Source organism: Sebastes umbrosus, chromosome 3, assembly GCF_015220745.1.
Source record: "Sebastes umbrosus isolate fSebUmb1 chromosome 3, fSebUmb1.pri, whole genome shotgun sequence".
NCBI lineage: Eukaryota > Metazoa > Chordata > Actinopteri > Perciformes > Sebastidae > Sebastes > Sebastes umbrosus.
This window is the reverse complement of record NC_051271.1, coordinates 10,479,479-10,494,898: the sequence shown is the minus strand read 5'-3', so window position 1 is coordinate 10,494,898 and position 15,420 is coordinate 10,479,479. Positions and strand designations below refer to the sequence as shown.

Here is a 15,420-nt window from a genome sequence, read left to right as displayed (position 1 = left end):
CTGGATCAGGTTTTTAGGTGGGTTGAAGGCTGTCTCTCAGAATATGCTGGTGGTGGCGGCGGCTGTAGGTTACTGGCAGAGTCTGTAGGTGGAGGGTTTGGGCTGCAGCTGCCAGAATCTTCAAGTGGAGGCAGAGGTTAATGGCAGAAGCCATAGGTGGAGATCCAGGCAGCACCTGTTTGCCCGTATTTGAAGGTGCAGATGGAGGCTGCAGGTTGCTGGCGAAGGATCCAGGCTGGAGCTGGAAGAGGCTGTAAATGGAGCAAGTGTCTGGAGCTGTCTGCCAGAATCGACAGGTGGAGGCCAGGGTTGTAGATCGCTGGGGAAGGCTGGAAGCAGGGGCAGGAGGAGGCTTCAGGTTGCAGCATACAGATAGTCTCCTCACTTCCATTCCCACGAAAATAACTCAGATTCTCTGTAAATGTTAAAGAGGAAATGTGTGCTTTAGTCATTAATAAGGATGCATGTCATGAGTTTCTGTTCATCTTGCAAATGTTTAAAATGTGTGTCTTACCTCTGTGTCTTCATGGTGTTTTTAAGGGCTCTCTGGGTGGCAGGCAGAGGCGGCGGGATGCTGGGAGAGGCTGCAGGTGGAGGTTCAAGCTGCACCTTTCTGCTATCTGAAGTTGTCGATGAAGACTGCAGATTAGAGGTAGAGGCGGCGGTGCCGGTTGCTGGAAAAGACTGTAGAGGTTTGGGTTGCAGCTGTCTGCCAGAATCTGCAGGTGGAAGAGGCAACTGCAGGTAGCTCGTAGAGGCTGTAGGTGGAGGTGGAGGTTCCGACTATCTTGCAGCTGTCTGCCAGAATCTGCAGGTGGAGGTGGCTGCAGGTTGCTGGCAGAGGCTGCATGTGGAGGCGGCAGTTGTAGGTTGACGGCAGAGGTGGAGCATCACGCTGCAACTGTCTGCCAGAATCTGCAGGCAGAGGCGGCTGCATGTTGCTGGCAGAGGCGGCAGCTGTAGGTTGAGGCGGCACTTATGTGGAAACCAAAGAGTTGAAGGAGTTACATAGTGTGACTTTTAAGCTATTTAGTAGCTGCATTGACAGCAGGAAATCAGGAAACACTGCCAACCGCACACACACAACACCAGTTGATATGGCAACCTTCACCTCAGTGGTGGGATCTGTGACCTTGTGCCTTTGTTTTAGAGTAGGCTAAAAGCATCAGACATCAACACTTTTGTCATTTTTCCAATTTTGGAGGCCTAACTTAGTTAATAAATATTTAACTTTATCCACCTCTCAACCACATTGCAACACATCTGCAAACAACCCGTGACTCCACTTGGAATGGGCGTCTGGACTTAAATGCAGTAGTTTTAGCTTGCGGCAGACACAATCAGTTTCAAGCTACGATCAGTGCAATACGCAAAGACACAGATTGAGGATCTTTGTGGACGAGGCGAGCCATGATGAAGTTTATTCATGCTGCTGTGGTTGTGCTCAGTCTTCTGTCCGTTGGACAGTCAGCTCCTGTGATCGACTGTGAGCGTCTGGTCCAACCTCTGGAGTTCACGGGAAGAGAGCAGGTAAGACACTTGTCTCTCACAATCTCACTTTCTGCTTGTTGGATCCTTTTTGTGTTTTAATTTTTCAAAAAGATTACACAACCATTTGTTGTCTCATGCAACTGAGGAAGACGCCGTTTGTTTCAGCTGCTGGGCAAGTGGACGTACATAGCAGAAGCCACAAACATCCCGGCATCCCAATTGATGACGAAGATGTTAGTGGACAGCGCAAGGACGAATATCACTGCTGCTGCTGACGAAAGTGATATCATCAATCTTCAGACTCTAAAAATGTAATTTCAAGCCTAAATTTAATCTTTTAGTCTTGTGTGTGTCCAGTGATGTTCTTTCCAAATTTAAAAAACATTTCAGTGTGTAATTTCACTTTTTAAAATGTCTACATATGAAAGGTTTGGCAGGTGCTTCACTGTCACTAGTAAGATGACCGTGGGGAACAGCACTCTCTCTATGGGTGAGTATTATTGATGAAACACGCTGTACAAACAGTCTGACTGACCCTGTACCTTCACAAACAAATTTGGACTTTGTGTCCAACATTGCAAAAGCACTTTGTGTACATGTTGATGTATGTTGTGTCCCCAGATAAACCTGTCATTGGTTCTGGGGTCCTACTGACTACCAGCTGCCCTGACTGCACTGTTTCCTACTCAAATTACACCATTGGAGGACGATCATACCAGAGTATCCAGCTCATGAGTAAGAATTCACAATATGTTCACAATGACGCTGAAATGGATTTGCATATCTGAGAGTTTACGCGCTGTATTAAACGTCAGACTGGGGGTGGACAATATGGTTAAAACCTCCTTAATTCTATATCACAGTATCAATATGTATTGTGACTAGGGCTGTCAAAGTTAACGCACATTTGTTTTAACGCAGCTGATTTCTTTAACGCATTAACGCAATCGATCTATCGGAGGTTGTAGCGGGCTCAGCTAGATTTAAAACTAGTGTGAAGATTCTGGCATCATATGAAACTAGAAAACCTAAGAAATCCATTAGTACTAACTATGTCATCCTGGCTTGTCATGAAGGAGGTTAAATAAGGCTCCAAACTTGTGCTAAATTTTGGTGAGGAAAAACTGTCATGGCCATTTTCAAAGGGGTCTCTTGACCTCTGACCTCAAGATATGTGAATGTAAATGGGTTCTATGGGTACCCACAAGTCTCTTCTTTACAGACATGCCCACTTTATGATAATCACATGCAGTTTTGGGGCAAGTCATAGTCAAGTCAGCACACTGACACACTGACAGCTGTTGATGCTTGTTGGACTTGAGTTTGCCATGTTATCATTTGAGCATATTTGTTTATGCTAAATGCAGTACCTGTGAGGGTTTCTGGACAATATTTGTCATTGTTTTGTGTTGTAAATTGATTTCTAATACTAAATATATACATACATTTGCATAAAGCAAGCATATTTGTCCACTCCCATGTTGATAAGAGTATTAAATACTTGACAAATCTCCCTTTAAGGTACATTTTGAACAGATAAAAAATGTGTGATTAATTGCTATTAATTGCGATTAATCATGGACAATCATGCTATTAATCGCAATTGAATATTTTAATCGATTGACAGCCCTAATTGTGACACAATACGTTTTCTGGACTCAGCTGAGATTGTTTAGATGAAACAACCAGATGTCTCCAGTATCCAGTGAATTAAATACCTGACAAATAATCAATGTATTGATCCCACTGATGCAAAAAAACCTGTAAATCGTTTTACTCCAATACATTAATCTGACATCTGTTACATTTCAGATTAAGATTTGACATTAAAACCATATGATAGCCGTAAAGACTAAAACAGTCATTCCCAACCTTTTCGAACCTTTACCCCTTTACAAGAGATCAGTGTAGTTGTGGCCAAACTGTCATGTTTCAGATGTCTATGAGTTGTTAGCAGTTCCACCAAATAGACATTTCCCCTTTAAACTTCTAACATTTTCATTTAAATAACTGTCGAAGCACAAAGATGTGAAAGTATCCAATATTTCCAAAAAAGCTAATGTTTTTGAGTAATGTACTCCTACTTTTGATACTCTAATTAAGTAGGATTTTGAATGCAGGGCTTTTACTTGTGATGGAGTAATTTTATATTAATGTATTGGTACTTTTACAGTAAGGGATCTGACTACTACTTCTACTGTCAGACTGACTTCAACAATTATTTTCATTGTTGATTAATCTGTAGATCATTTTCTCGATTAATCGAGTAGTTGTTTAGTCTATAAAATGTCAGAAAATTATGAAAAATGTCGATCAGTGTTGTTTTGTTTTGTCCACAACTCAAAGATATTCAGTTTACTATCATAGAGGAGTAAAGAAACCAGAAAATATTCACATTTAAGAAGCTGGAAACAAAGAATTTAGACTGTTTTTCTTAAAAAATTACTCAAAATGATTAATTGATTATCAAAATAGGCTTGATTAATTTAATAGTTGACAACTAATTGATTAATTGATTAATTGTTGCAGCTCTAAGTCAGACTATTCACAAAGGTACTCTTAATGGGAAAGCAAGTCTATAGCCATGCTAGAAGCTCTGTAACACTGTTGGACAGCAGGGCATTATACTATATAAAAGTATTATTATCTTTATTTATAAAATATATCATATATATATATATATATATATTATATGATTTAATCATTATATTTGCTTTATTATAAATAAAATGTAGTCCATCTTCTTGTATTTGAATGTCAGAAGTTACTTGACCGACCCATAAGCCCAGTAGAAGATTACTCTATAGCTCCTTCTTGTTCTGTCTCGTAGGCCGGAGAGATAAGCTGACTGCTGCTGAGCTGCAAGAGTTTACCAAGCAGGTAGAGTGTGTGAACTTACCAGCACCTGCTATCCTGGACCCAGAAAAAGGTAGGCCTATGAACTTTCACACGTATAATCTGGCTACAACGCCAAAAAGCCACGGCTAGGTTGTTTTCCAACACTAAATCCCCCGAGGTTGTGAATACGCTCAGTTTATCATAATGAAATGTTTAACATATATGTGAATACAGAATGTACCTGCACTTTTAATAGTCAGAAGAAACTGTGCCTTCATTTGTACAGCAGCTGAAACAATATATATGCACATATACACATACACATATATCACATAACACAGTATAGTCAGTAGTCAAATGCATATGTGGGATAGTCACACACAAGTCACTTATCATCGCTTAAACCTCTATTCTTGGTCTCTGCTTTTATTCTGTTCAGTACCATGGTTGATAAGGTTGCACATTCATGAATTCAGCTCTACCCTGGTCTAAATTAAATTAATTCACAATTGTCTACCTCACAGGTTTTTGCCCGGATGAGTCTCCCTCCCAAGAAACAGAGGTCATTGATATGACCAAATTCATGAATGACTATAGCTCTGAGTTCCACAGCTTCTTTGACAATATTATGAACACTAAAGGTGGATTGCAGAAACTTATCAAAATGCTCTCCAGCGGCATAGCTGGATTAAAAGAATATTAACATAGTCAATAATGTCCTGCCATGCTTACATGATAAAGAGGCCATGTCTGAGAATTCTGCCAATAAAATGATGATACTAAATGAATATGAAGTGTTGTTCTTCTGCCTTTTATACTTGTTTAGATCTTTAAACCATTTAATTTTTCAGTATTTTAATTGACAATGGGCCAATGGGAGTTTTTTATTGGGTTTTGGATTATTGCAGAAAATAAACACATTTGTGATACTTACATGTTTTGTTCAGCAAGATAATCTCCACAAATGAACACTACTTCTATAATTTTTGAAGTGTGAATGCAATCGCCAGAACTACAAAGCTGTTGGTGGGCTATAAAGGAACTACACCACGGTCGCATGAACGCGAGTATAAACAACGAGGCTGTAAAGGCAGACGAGTTGGCATGATGACGTTTAGTAGTCTCATTTAGCCACTTGTTAGCAACCGCCTTTTTTAAGACACATAAAGGCATCAAAATTCACAACAGGGATATCTATTGATGTATTTTATATCGTAGAACAAAACGTTAAAATCTACAAAGACCTTATTTTAGGCATCTAACTAAAAACCCATTCAAAAAACTATTGACTTTGAGATGAGGGAACCAGAAGTGCTAAATTGTTAACTCATTTCCAGGTTTTAGGACTCATTCCTGCACCAGTCTATTGTACTACAAATTACACTCCCAATTACCAGAAGAGCCCTCCTTACAATTTGCATAATGCATCACGAGCAGAAACTTAATTCAGGATGCCAGGCACTAATAAAAAATGTTAAAAATGTACCATCTTCTTTGATATTGATGACATGAATTCACACTTTCCTTGCCTTTTATAGATGTTTGTTCAGAGCCTCCCTCTCGAGAGATTATAGGTCCAACTCATTTTCTTATAAATGGACAGATGTCCAAGCTTTAAAAAAAATTACTGAGAAGATTACCAATAATGTAGTTGGACCAGACAATCTCCTCATAATGGGAGACACTTTTCACAATTTCTCAACTCAGGAACAAGATACAAATCACCTGATTCACTCTGCACATGCTCGGTTAAGTCCTTATTCCTCATGTGAGGAAGTAGCTCCATGTGGCAGACACAGACAAGTTTATAAGGAAATTTTGAGGTAAGAAAGCAATTTTTTTTACTTAATTTATTTTTGTGATAGCACTGCCTGCGTTGTAGTTAAATTCACCAAACTTAAATCACGTTTATTATTTGTTTATCTGTTCTTCACGCAAGTTGTTAATGTTTTAGCTGTTGGCTGTAAGGTAAGCTAGTTCATAGCTACAAGAGTCTGGGTTAGTTGTTACAACATGTGAGAAAATGTTACAACCTACACCAAGCAAAATTGTATTTATATGTTTTTTTTAAATTTCAGTATGCTTTGGTCTTGGACGAGAAGGAGTGACAAGGGGGTGACTAACTTGGCACACACACACACAATGCTCAATTGTTGAATCCGGTACGCATTTGCACATTTTCTTCAGTTTTATTATTATTATGTTCAAATGTTAGTGTAAGACCTTTACTCTGTGGGCCCATGAAGACTGCACTACAGGAGTGCCATATGTCTGTCACCACCAGTGGGCAGCCTCCAAGTCTGAGAAGTGAAGCCGATGCTTTACTCACTCTGCCAGAGCGAGTCCCTTTGTGTCTCTGTAGCTCGGATCACTTCACTGTTCCTATTCTCTTCTGGAGTGACCCGGTCAGGACCTTTGTCGACGACCTTTGTCAGTACGAGACAAGTATACTTAGGCTTTTCTGTATACTTTTCAGTTTGAGCCAAGTATACTTATGTATACTTTTGTTAAGTATATCTCTGATAAGTACATAAAAAGTAAACTGAAAGTATACTCTCTTATTTTAAGTTTAAAAGAAGTATACTAATAGCACACTTTTTGGTTAGGGCTGTTTCTGTTTGAACTTGCTTGTAGCTTTGTTCAGTTTGAGACCTTCAGCTTCAAGGAACTTCAGTGCCTCTGCTAGGCGCTGGTCGTGGATTGTCTGTATTAGTATATCATCCATGTAGACATCTGTACCTTCAAGTCCTGTCAAGGTTTCAGCCATTTCCCTTTGGGAAATTTCAGGAGCACTCGTTATCCTAAATGGGAAGGCGTACCTCCCAAATGGGGTTATAAAAGTAGTGAGTCTCCTGCTGTCCTCATGCAGGGAGATCTGGTAGAACCTGCTAGCTGCATCCAATGATGTGATCTTTGACCCGGCAAGCCTTGGCATTATTTCCGCCACAGTGGGCAGTACGTACTTTTCCCGTTTCACTGCTCAGTTCAGCCTCCTGATGCCTGCGTAGCAACAAACCTCCCTCTTGTTGGGTTTGAGCACCGGCACCACGGTGGCGCACCATTCTGTTGGCCGAGTGACCTTCATCAATGATGCCCTCATTTTCCATGCGCTGCAGTTCTTTCTTAACCAGGGGAACAAGTGGAACAAAGGTATCCGTCTGGCTGTTTGCACAGCGTATGGCCGGGCGTCCTCTAGTAGGATTATTCTCACCGGCTCTGCCAGCCCACTTGATCCAAAAATGCCACTGAACTCATCCACCCGCTTCACTAGACCCATCTCCACAGTTTCAGGGCGGCCTAGTAGGTAGTTGCCTTTCCCTTATCACATACACTACTGATTGTCCTTGTAGCTGGTGGTGGCCTGCAACATACCTATATATCTGAGGTTACCTGCTGGGCTTATGAAGCGTGTGTCAGGAGGACAAAATTTAATTTTCATCATTTTGAATGTCCCTTGATTGATAACTGTAGCATCTGCTCCTGTGTCGATTATGAAGGTTACTGGTTCAGTAATCAGTCATCTTGATTAGTCTCTTTGACAACTTTTCCGAGAAAGTATAGCTTAGTTCATCACTTCTGTGATTTCTCTCAAAGCTTTTGAGCGGCATGCATGTTCCCAATGTCCTTTTTCGCCACGCTTTCCAAAGCAGAGCACCTTCTCTCGTCAGAGTGCTGGAGTTTATCGCACCCACATTCCTCCACTTTGCATGTCACAGGGCTGCTGCTTCCATATCTCTGCCCGCCCTTTGTTGGCCTGGAGACTATAACCTGCTGCTAAGTCATATTAACTTTCACTCATTACAAGAGTAAAACAGCAAATCCAGTCGTCTTTGACGTAGTTCCTCTAGATTTCCTGTGACCTTGAATGACTGATAGTCTACATAGAGACTTTACGTCAACAAGCAGGAAAACAAAAATCACACAGTAACAGAGGAGGATGCCCATAGCCTTGTTTATTGGTAGTTTATTACTGTACATCTGCTCATGAGTCATATGTACATATATCTTTCTCTCCCTCGTACACACAAACACACACACACACACAGACCACTCAAGATTATATAAAAAAGGGACTCATTTTCTGTGCAGGGTTCAATCACAGTCTGAGATCTACGAAGAACATTTGCATCTGCATACACCGTGCACATACACGCGCACACACACACACACACACACACACACACACAACACAAATATCTGCATATGGCCTTATGCCTTGATTTACATAGAACAGACCACAATCAAAAATATAGAAAAGTGACTGATGAATCAAGAGGCAACCCAGTGGTAATCAAGTGAATTTGGGTCTTTTACCATATAAACCAACACAATGTTTGTGGCTCTGTGGAATATGCGCTTCCTTTACTATTTAAACAGGAAGTTGTCTTTTTCTTAAGGGGCATTTTTCCATTTCAAAACAAACTCCAAATGTATCAATTTACAATTATTCAAGTCATGTATTATCTGTATAATATACTTGAGCCCCTGTTAACGTTGGAACACACATGACAGTGAGATTTTCTAATACTACATTTTGTTGTTGTAAGTATAATCCCCTGAGTGTGACTCATACAATCACTGGAGCTGTGTGACCCGAAACAAAGTGGCTTTGTTCAATCTCATTCTCTGGATGTTTTCATAAATCATGAGGTGTGCTGAGTGGGAAAAGCTGAATCTAAACCATCTCCTTTTTGCTGGCAAATGGTATGTATGTTTCATTAAACCGAGATGTGCTTTATGATGTGATCTATAACATGTCCACAGAATAGTCTTAGGCCTTTTATAATGAAGCAGGATTGTTAGATAGCTAGATAACTGAACTAATGAACAACTTGTTAGCAAAAAGTTGCCTACTTACACATCCAGTAGAGCAACATTAGCATTCATTTGGAGTCGTGTTTCCGGCTACCTGATGAAGTCCAAGATTCACTCTCATTTTAGCTCCATTATTGCTCTATTGGTAAAAACACTGCTTAGTGTTGCAGCTTTACGTCCAAATTCCTGATTTGGGAGTAGTCTGGTTTTACTCAGTGCAGTTATCAAGCTAACTTCAGTAATCCTGCTTCGTGATACAGAACCCTGGTAAAAACCTAATAAAGAGAACCCAAGACTATTGTTAACCCCAGACCTCTGAATGTATCAGTCAGATTAAATCTAAAACAGAGGAACTTTCTCAGAAGAGCCGCATCCTTAACTTGAACACTCATATAAGTAAGCCAAGGTCTGCAGATAAGGAAGAGAGGCCATGTGAAAGTGTTAAGGACCGATTGTGTGCTTTAGTGTTGACACATGACCATAAAGACAAAAAGGAAACAACCATGGCATACCTTTGCAAAAAAAAAAAAAAACAACTGAGGCCCATTTCACAAATGCACAGATTATATGTGCACTTTTATAAATTAATACAACAAAAGTAACAAAGATCGGTTATGGCAAAGAAATGCGTCAAAGAAAGAACCCTGCTTTACAGAGTAAAGAGTATCTCTTCATGTCTGATTTGTCTCTTTTTTGCTTAGGTTTCTCTCAGAAAGACACACACACATAACAAATACAGTGAAACGATTTGCAAGCACTGACTCCCTCTCTTTCACCGAAACAGTAAACAATACTTGAGATATTTAAAAGAAAAAGAACACAGGTGTCTCTTCTTCATCGCTAGTAGCTTTCTTTTCAGCTTACTTGTTCCACTGCGACTCAGAAGCAGTTGCTAGGCAGCCAGCCCATCACCTGGACACACATAATGATGAAGACAAACTGTTCCAGATAAACTGTGTAGCATAAAGACCCATTCATACTACAGAGAGTACAGTCAGAGTGCGTGATTGTCACTGGGTTAAGGGGTGATGCACAGTGAAGTGTGCAGCGATATGAAAGGAGGCGAGAGGATGTCTGGTAAGTTGATAAGAAGAGTGACATTGTTAAGTTCAGCTGTTGTGGCCACTCGCCCAGCATGCTCCTGTACGACTAGTCTGTCCGCTACAGAGTTGATTTGGATAAAGGTTCCTTTGGAGTTCTGTGTTATGTTGCCTCCGCAGCCTCTAGTAATGATCTAGAGCACCAAACCAACTGTTACAAAAGCACTGGGGTGTATTTTTTTGCAGGTGAAGTTGGCGGTGGGACAGTGGGTAAAATGTTAAAGTGTTGGTTTCATCATGGTCTGACTATGCCATGTGCTTAGGTTAGGGAACATACAAGTGACAAAATTCCAGTCGTCGCTCAGAGGACTCGATTTGAGAGTCTAGTCTCCAGCTCTAGTTCCAAAATCCATAACGCTGCCCATGGCTGGTTCTCCGCTGGCATCCCACAGGCTAGTGCCGGTTATAAGTGTGCCAGCTCGCCCCGATAGGTCGTGGTTCAATGATGAATTCACTCCAAAAACGAGTGTTGGGATGCTGGATTTGTAAACAAGGGTGAAGGTATGTGTGGGGTTTAAGGGAGAAAAGAGGGAGGATCAATGCTACCCTGTAAACAAAAACATTTGGGGTATTTATTCAGGAGCTTGACAGCCATTGTGGTTCTGTGACGGAGCTGGGCTGCAGTGGAGGTTTAAGATCAGCCGCAGTCGGGCTAGTCCGGTCTGAAGATGGGGATCTTAGGTAAGAACTCTATTAGGATTACCTGCAGGAGATAAGAGGAAAAAGCTGTTACTGTGAGACGATACAGATTATTCAAGTTGTAGAGAGTTTTGCAACATCCTTTCTACCAAAGTATCTCTCATTTTACTATCTCAGGTTGTATTGCAGATAATGTTGCAATCAATTTGCAGAACTGCTTTATGGCAATTTCAGATTTGCAGACTTTTTGCATCAACGTGATCAAGTACATCGATGTGTCTGCTAAAGCTGTACTGAATAGTTTGAAGCTTCATTCATAACGACACTGACATTTGAATTCTCAATCAACATTTTAATTCTGCACAGCTTTAGTCTTGCAATTTTTTAATTAGTGAATCGACATAATGTACTCTGGCACAATATACTGTACATCACTGTGATATAAAAACCCATAAACTGTGATTAATAGGCTATCACCCATCCCTATGTTGAGTGTGTAAGTAAGGCCATGTTCAAGCCAATATTAGCACTGTCTGAAAAAACAGACATTCATTTTTAATGAGCCTACTACATTGACAATGCAAAAGCCCTATGCAGTGTTATGGTGTCTAATAAGCCTTCAAACTCATCGATCAAACCAGCCTTCCCGTATTGTATATTATCATCTCAAAACAACAGATACTTACATATTCCATCATGTTGTTGGTTTCACACTTCCTTTTGCTTAGTCTCCAATGCAAACACAACTGTAAACATAGTACAATAGAGATCACATTTGTTTTATAACATGTCCTGACAAGGTACACTTTATTACATACATATCCATTCATGCTCACCTTGTGGTACAGTCTGGTGTTCTCCCACTCCAGAAGTTTCTCTATAGATCTTCTTGTCTGGAAGGCAACGGTGACATTAGATGACATTCTTTTCAACCCCCTAAAAAAAATCAACATATTAACCTTTTTCCTGAATGCAAATGTAACATGGATGGGTATCTCACCCTCTTGCTGAGGCAAATGACAGGCCACAAACTGAAGCCCAATGTGCAACAGCAGCAGAGGCAGCCACACAGGAGCCACCGCACATTCACCGGCAGAGTCTTCCTCAGGCAGCTGTTTACACGGTTGATACTGGCTTTGAATTCCTCTGGTGCCACCTGAGGACGTGCACACACGTGGTATAGTTAGTATAGTCACATTCAATGTTCTTAAGATGGCAGGATGGAAGTGTTTACGTAGTGTTCGGACAAATTTAATCTGTGTTTTCAGTAGGTGATCAGATGAATGAATGCAGCATTCTTTGTGCACAGCATATTGCACTAAAGAATGTTTAACAATTTTAATATAAAAAGAATAAAATGATGTATCATATGTTGGTTGGTGGTTAGAATATAAGGTAAATGTTGTAGTGAGGTAAATGTGAGAATGTAACTTTTGCCATAGTATGTATTAATTGATAACAACATGACACTTACCTTTCCTGTAAGTGCTGAAGGGAATTCTGACTCAAATTTGTTACTAAGCCCAAACCTGTAGGGAAGAGGGAAAACAGTAGACTGTTAGTTACATACATTAGCAGACATGCACTGTTGAAATAATTGGCTTAAATAAACTAACAAATGTTTGCCAAGTGGCATCAAGTGAACCACGACTTTACATTTCAGGCCACTCATCCAAAAGGTAAAACAGTCCAGCAGGTTATCAGGGGTAAATTATTACAATATGCATAAGGATAAACCTCCTGAGATGAGCCCCATAACCAGGGAATGAAATTAGCATCTACCACCTGCTAAATACAGGGTACATGTTGGCTGTGGCAGGTAGAAATTTCAGGTCACCTGCCACCATGGCAGATATATTTCCTTATATTACGAAATATCATTTTAAAAAGCAATTCATAAATTTAAAATTGTCAGGGATTAAATTCACATGATATATTCCATATGTATACTGTCTGGTACTGATTCAGAGATAGATTTCAGAAGGGGCAGACAAAAACATTTAGTGGCCGGTAGAAATGTTCAGTGACCTGCCACAGTGGTAGGTGAGGAAAAAAACTAATTTCAGACCCTGCCCATAGCAGACAACATTATTATAATATCAAAACAGAAACCATCTGGTATTTCACATAAAGTATTTTTGGGATATCAAAGATGATAAACATAGCTGTGTTAGACACCCAAAACCTGCAGTATATCCATGTAACCTAGACTAAAACTAAAAGTAAAACATTCCTGTTTATTCTGGGTTGCATTACACAGAAAGAGTAGTAAATCCAATGTAGCATCAAAACTTTTTGAGAAGGACTGGTGAGGGGAAACCATGTGATAACTCAACAGTATTAATACTGATACTGATGACTACTGATACTTTCTGCACTCTGTGTGCTCTTCCCTGACTGGACTAGATGCAACATCCAGCAACTTCAGTTCCTACAACAACTTTGTGTTAGCTAACATTTTACTGGAAATAGTTTGTCTTTCAGTAACGTTATTGAGTAGATATAATTAAGCAATTTCAGAGCACGAAAAATCAATCAATATCATGCACATTGGTTATTAATTCCAAGCAACATATGTACCATTTAAAACCTCCTACCAGTCTGATCCCGTGTTCAAGTCCAGAAATGGTGGAACAAATAATAAAAATAAACAATAATAAAAATAAATATTATCAAATAAAATGAATATTATCAAATAAATATTATCAAATAAAATGAATATTATCAAATGAATATTATCAAATAAAATAAATATTATAAAATAAAATGAATATTATCAAATGAATATTATCAAATAAAATAAATATTATCAAATAAAATGAATATTATCAAATGAATATTATCAAATAAAATAAATATTATCAAATAAAATGAATATTATCAAATAAAATAAATATCAAATAAATATTATCAAATAAAATGTATATTATCAAATAAAAATAATAACTATAAAATAAAATGAAATAAATATTATCAAATAAATATTATCAAATAAAATGTATATTATCAAATAAAATAAATAATTATCAAATAAAATTAAATAAATATTATCAAATAAAAAAAATATTATCAAATAAATATCAAATAAAATAAATATTATCAAATAAAAACAAATATTATCAAATAAATATCAAATAAAATACATATATATTATTAAATACAAATACTATCAAATAAAAATAAAAATTATATTATCAAATAAAAGAAATAAATATTATCAAATAAAAATAAAAATATTACCAAATAAAAATTCAAATAAAAGGTACATAACTGTGTATAAAGGTCATGTAGCTACTTCAGCTAAAACGAAAGCTCAAACTAATCAGCCACTCCTCGTCAGAGTTAGCTCAATGCTAACTTAGTAGCTAGTTAGCTGACTATGCTAGGTCACCAGCTGTTGCTAACTGAGCTAGCATCAACGGACACCGCGGATCGTTTAACGGTAACCGGTAAACTCCTCTCTCTCTCGGTTCTCGTCGCTTACACAGTGACGTGTCCGGAGCCTCGCACCACCACCGGGTCCGGAGCGTACTTGAGGAGCTGCTCCTCCGCGGCCCTGTCCTCGTCCTCCTCTTCCTCCTCCTCCTCTTCGTAGATCTCATCAAAGTCCTCCATCATCGCACGACTCGGCCTCGCGTCTCCCGGGACAGACACCGGGACAGACACGACGCCGACGGACAACAGAGAAACTTTACCGAGAAGAGTAACAAATATAAACCGTGAAGACACAACCACACAAAAAAAAGATCAACTCGTCCCGGAGACGATACAGTTCACATCGTCCAGCTCTCCAAGACAAAACATCAACATCCGCCGCAGTAACCGGACGACACCGGAAGGGGGACAGACGTGCTGACGTCACGTTTCTTTAATTATTATTTTTTTTTTTTTACAAAAATAGGAATGTCATGTTTTTCACGTTATGGAGATATTTTATATGTATAAATGTAAACAAAAATGTGGCTTTATCTCAGAGTGAAAAATACAAAAAAAAATATGTGTAGGCTTTATACAAGTACATTTGTTCGTATTTTATGTGTATGAAATGGAGTTGCAGTGAACTTAAAGTTACTTGAGATAATGTGTATTTGAGTGGTGGAGAAAATATTCTGATTAAGACTGTCAATCGATTAAAATATTTAATCACGATTAATCGCGTGATTGTCATACTTAAAGGGATTATTTGTAACTTTCAGAAATGCTTCTTAACAGCGACACCTGTGGCCGTGAAATCAACGAAAGTCAGCGTCGGGCTCGCGCTTGCTCGCTCTCAATATACCTGAACGAGCATCACTCAAAACAGTGAGGCGACACAAGTCAGCTAAAACCACAATATCACTCTATATTTCAGCTGCTTGGCAGTAATGTTAGCTGACCAGATGAAGGTCTCTCCATGAACATGATTTAGATCTGATCCTAGTGTTGGCTTTTCCTGCCTAAGTGCAGGCTGAGGCACCGGGGCTCTCCAGCGTGTCTCCCTGCTCTCTCCGCCCGCAGCCGGAGAGAGCAGAGGAGACACTGGCACCTGGTCGGTAAC

The 15,420-nt window shown here is 39.3% G+C and overlaps 2 protein-coding genes across 2 annotated transcripts; one reads left to right on the top strand and one right to left on the bottom strand.

The window, feature by feature from the left end:
- The first annotated feature begins 1,298 nt into the window (after positions 1–1,298).
- LOC119485262 lies at positions 1,299–5,117 on the top strand. Its single transcript, XM_037764716.1, has 6 exons — positions 1,299–1,530; positions 1,657–1,802; positions 1,920–1,981; positions 2,113–2,226; positions 4,322–4,420; positions 4,854–5,117. Exons 1-6 carry the CDS (start codon positions 1,411–1,413, stop codon positions 5,030–5,032), a joined length of 720 nt encoding a protein of 239 aa, XP_037620644.1. The 5' UTR covers positions 1,299–1,410; the 3' UTR covers positions 5,033–5,117.
- A 3,145-nt stretch (positions 5,118–8,262) lies between these two features.
- On the bottom strand, positions 8,263–14,725 carry chic2 (cysteine-rich hydrophobic domain 2). The gene is made up of 6 exons (XM_037764718.1): positions 14,368–14,725; positions 12,358–12,412; positions 11,884–12,039; positions 11,720–11,776; positions 11,570–11,629; positions 8,263–10,947 (listed from the first exon to the last, which is right to left on the bottom strand). Exons 1-6 carry the CDS (start codon positions 14,499–14,501, stop codon positions 10,897–10,899), a joined length of 513 nt encoding a protein of 170 aa, XP_037620646.1. The 5' UTR covers positions 14,502–14,725; the 3' UTR covers positions 8,263–10,896.
- Between the last annotated feature and the right edge of the window lie 695 nt (positions 14,726–15,420).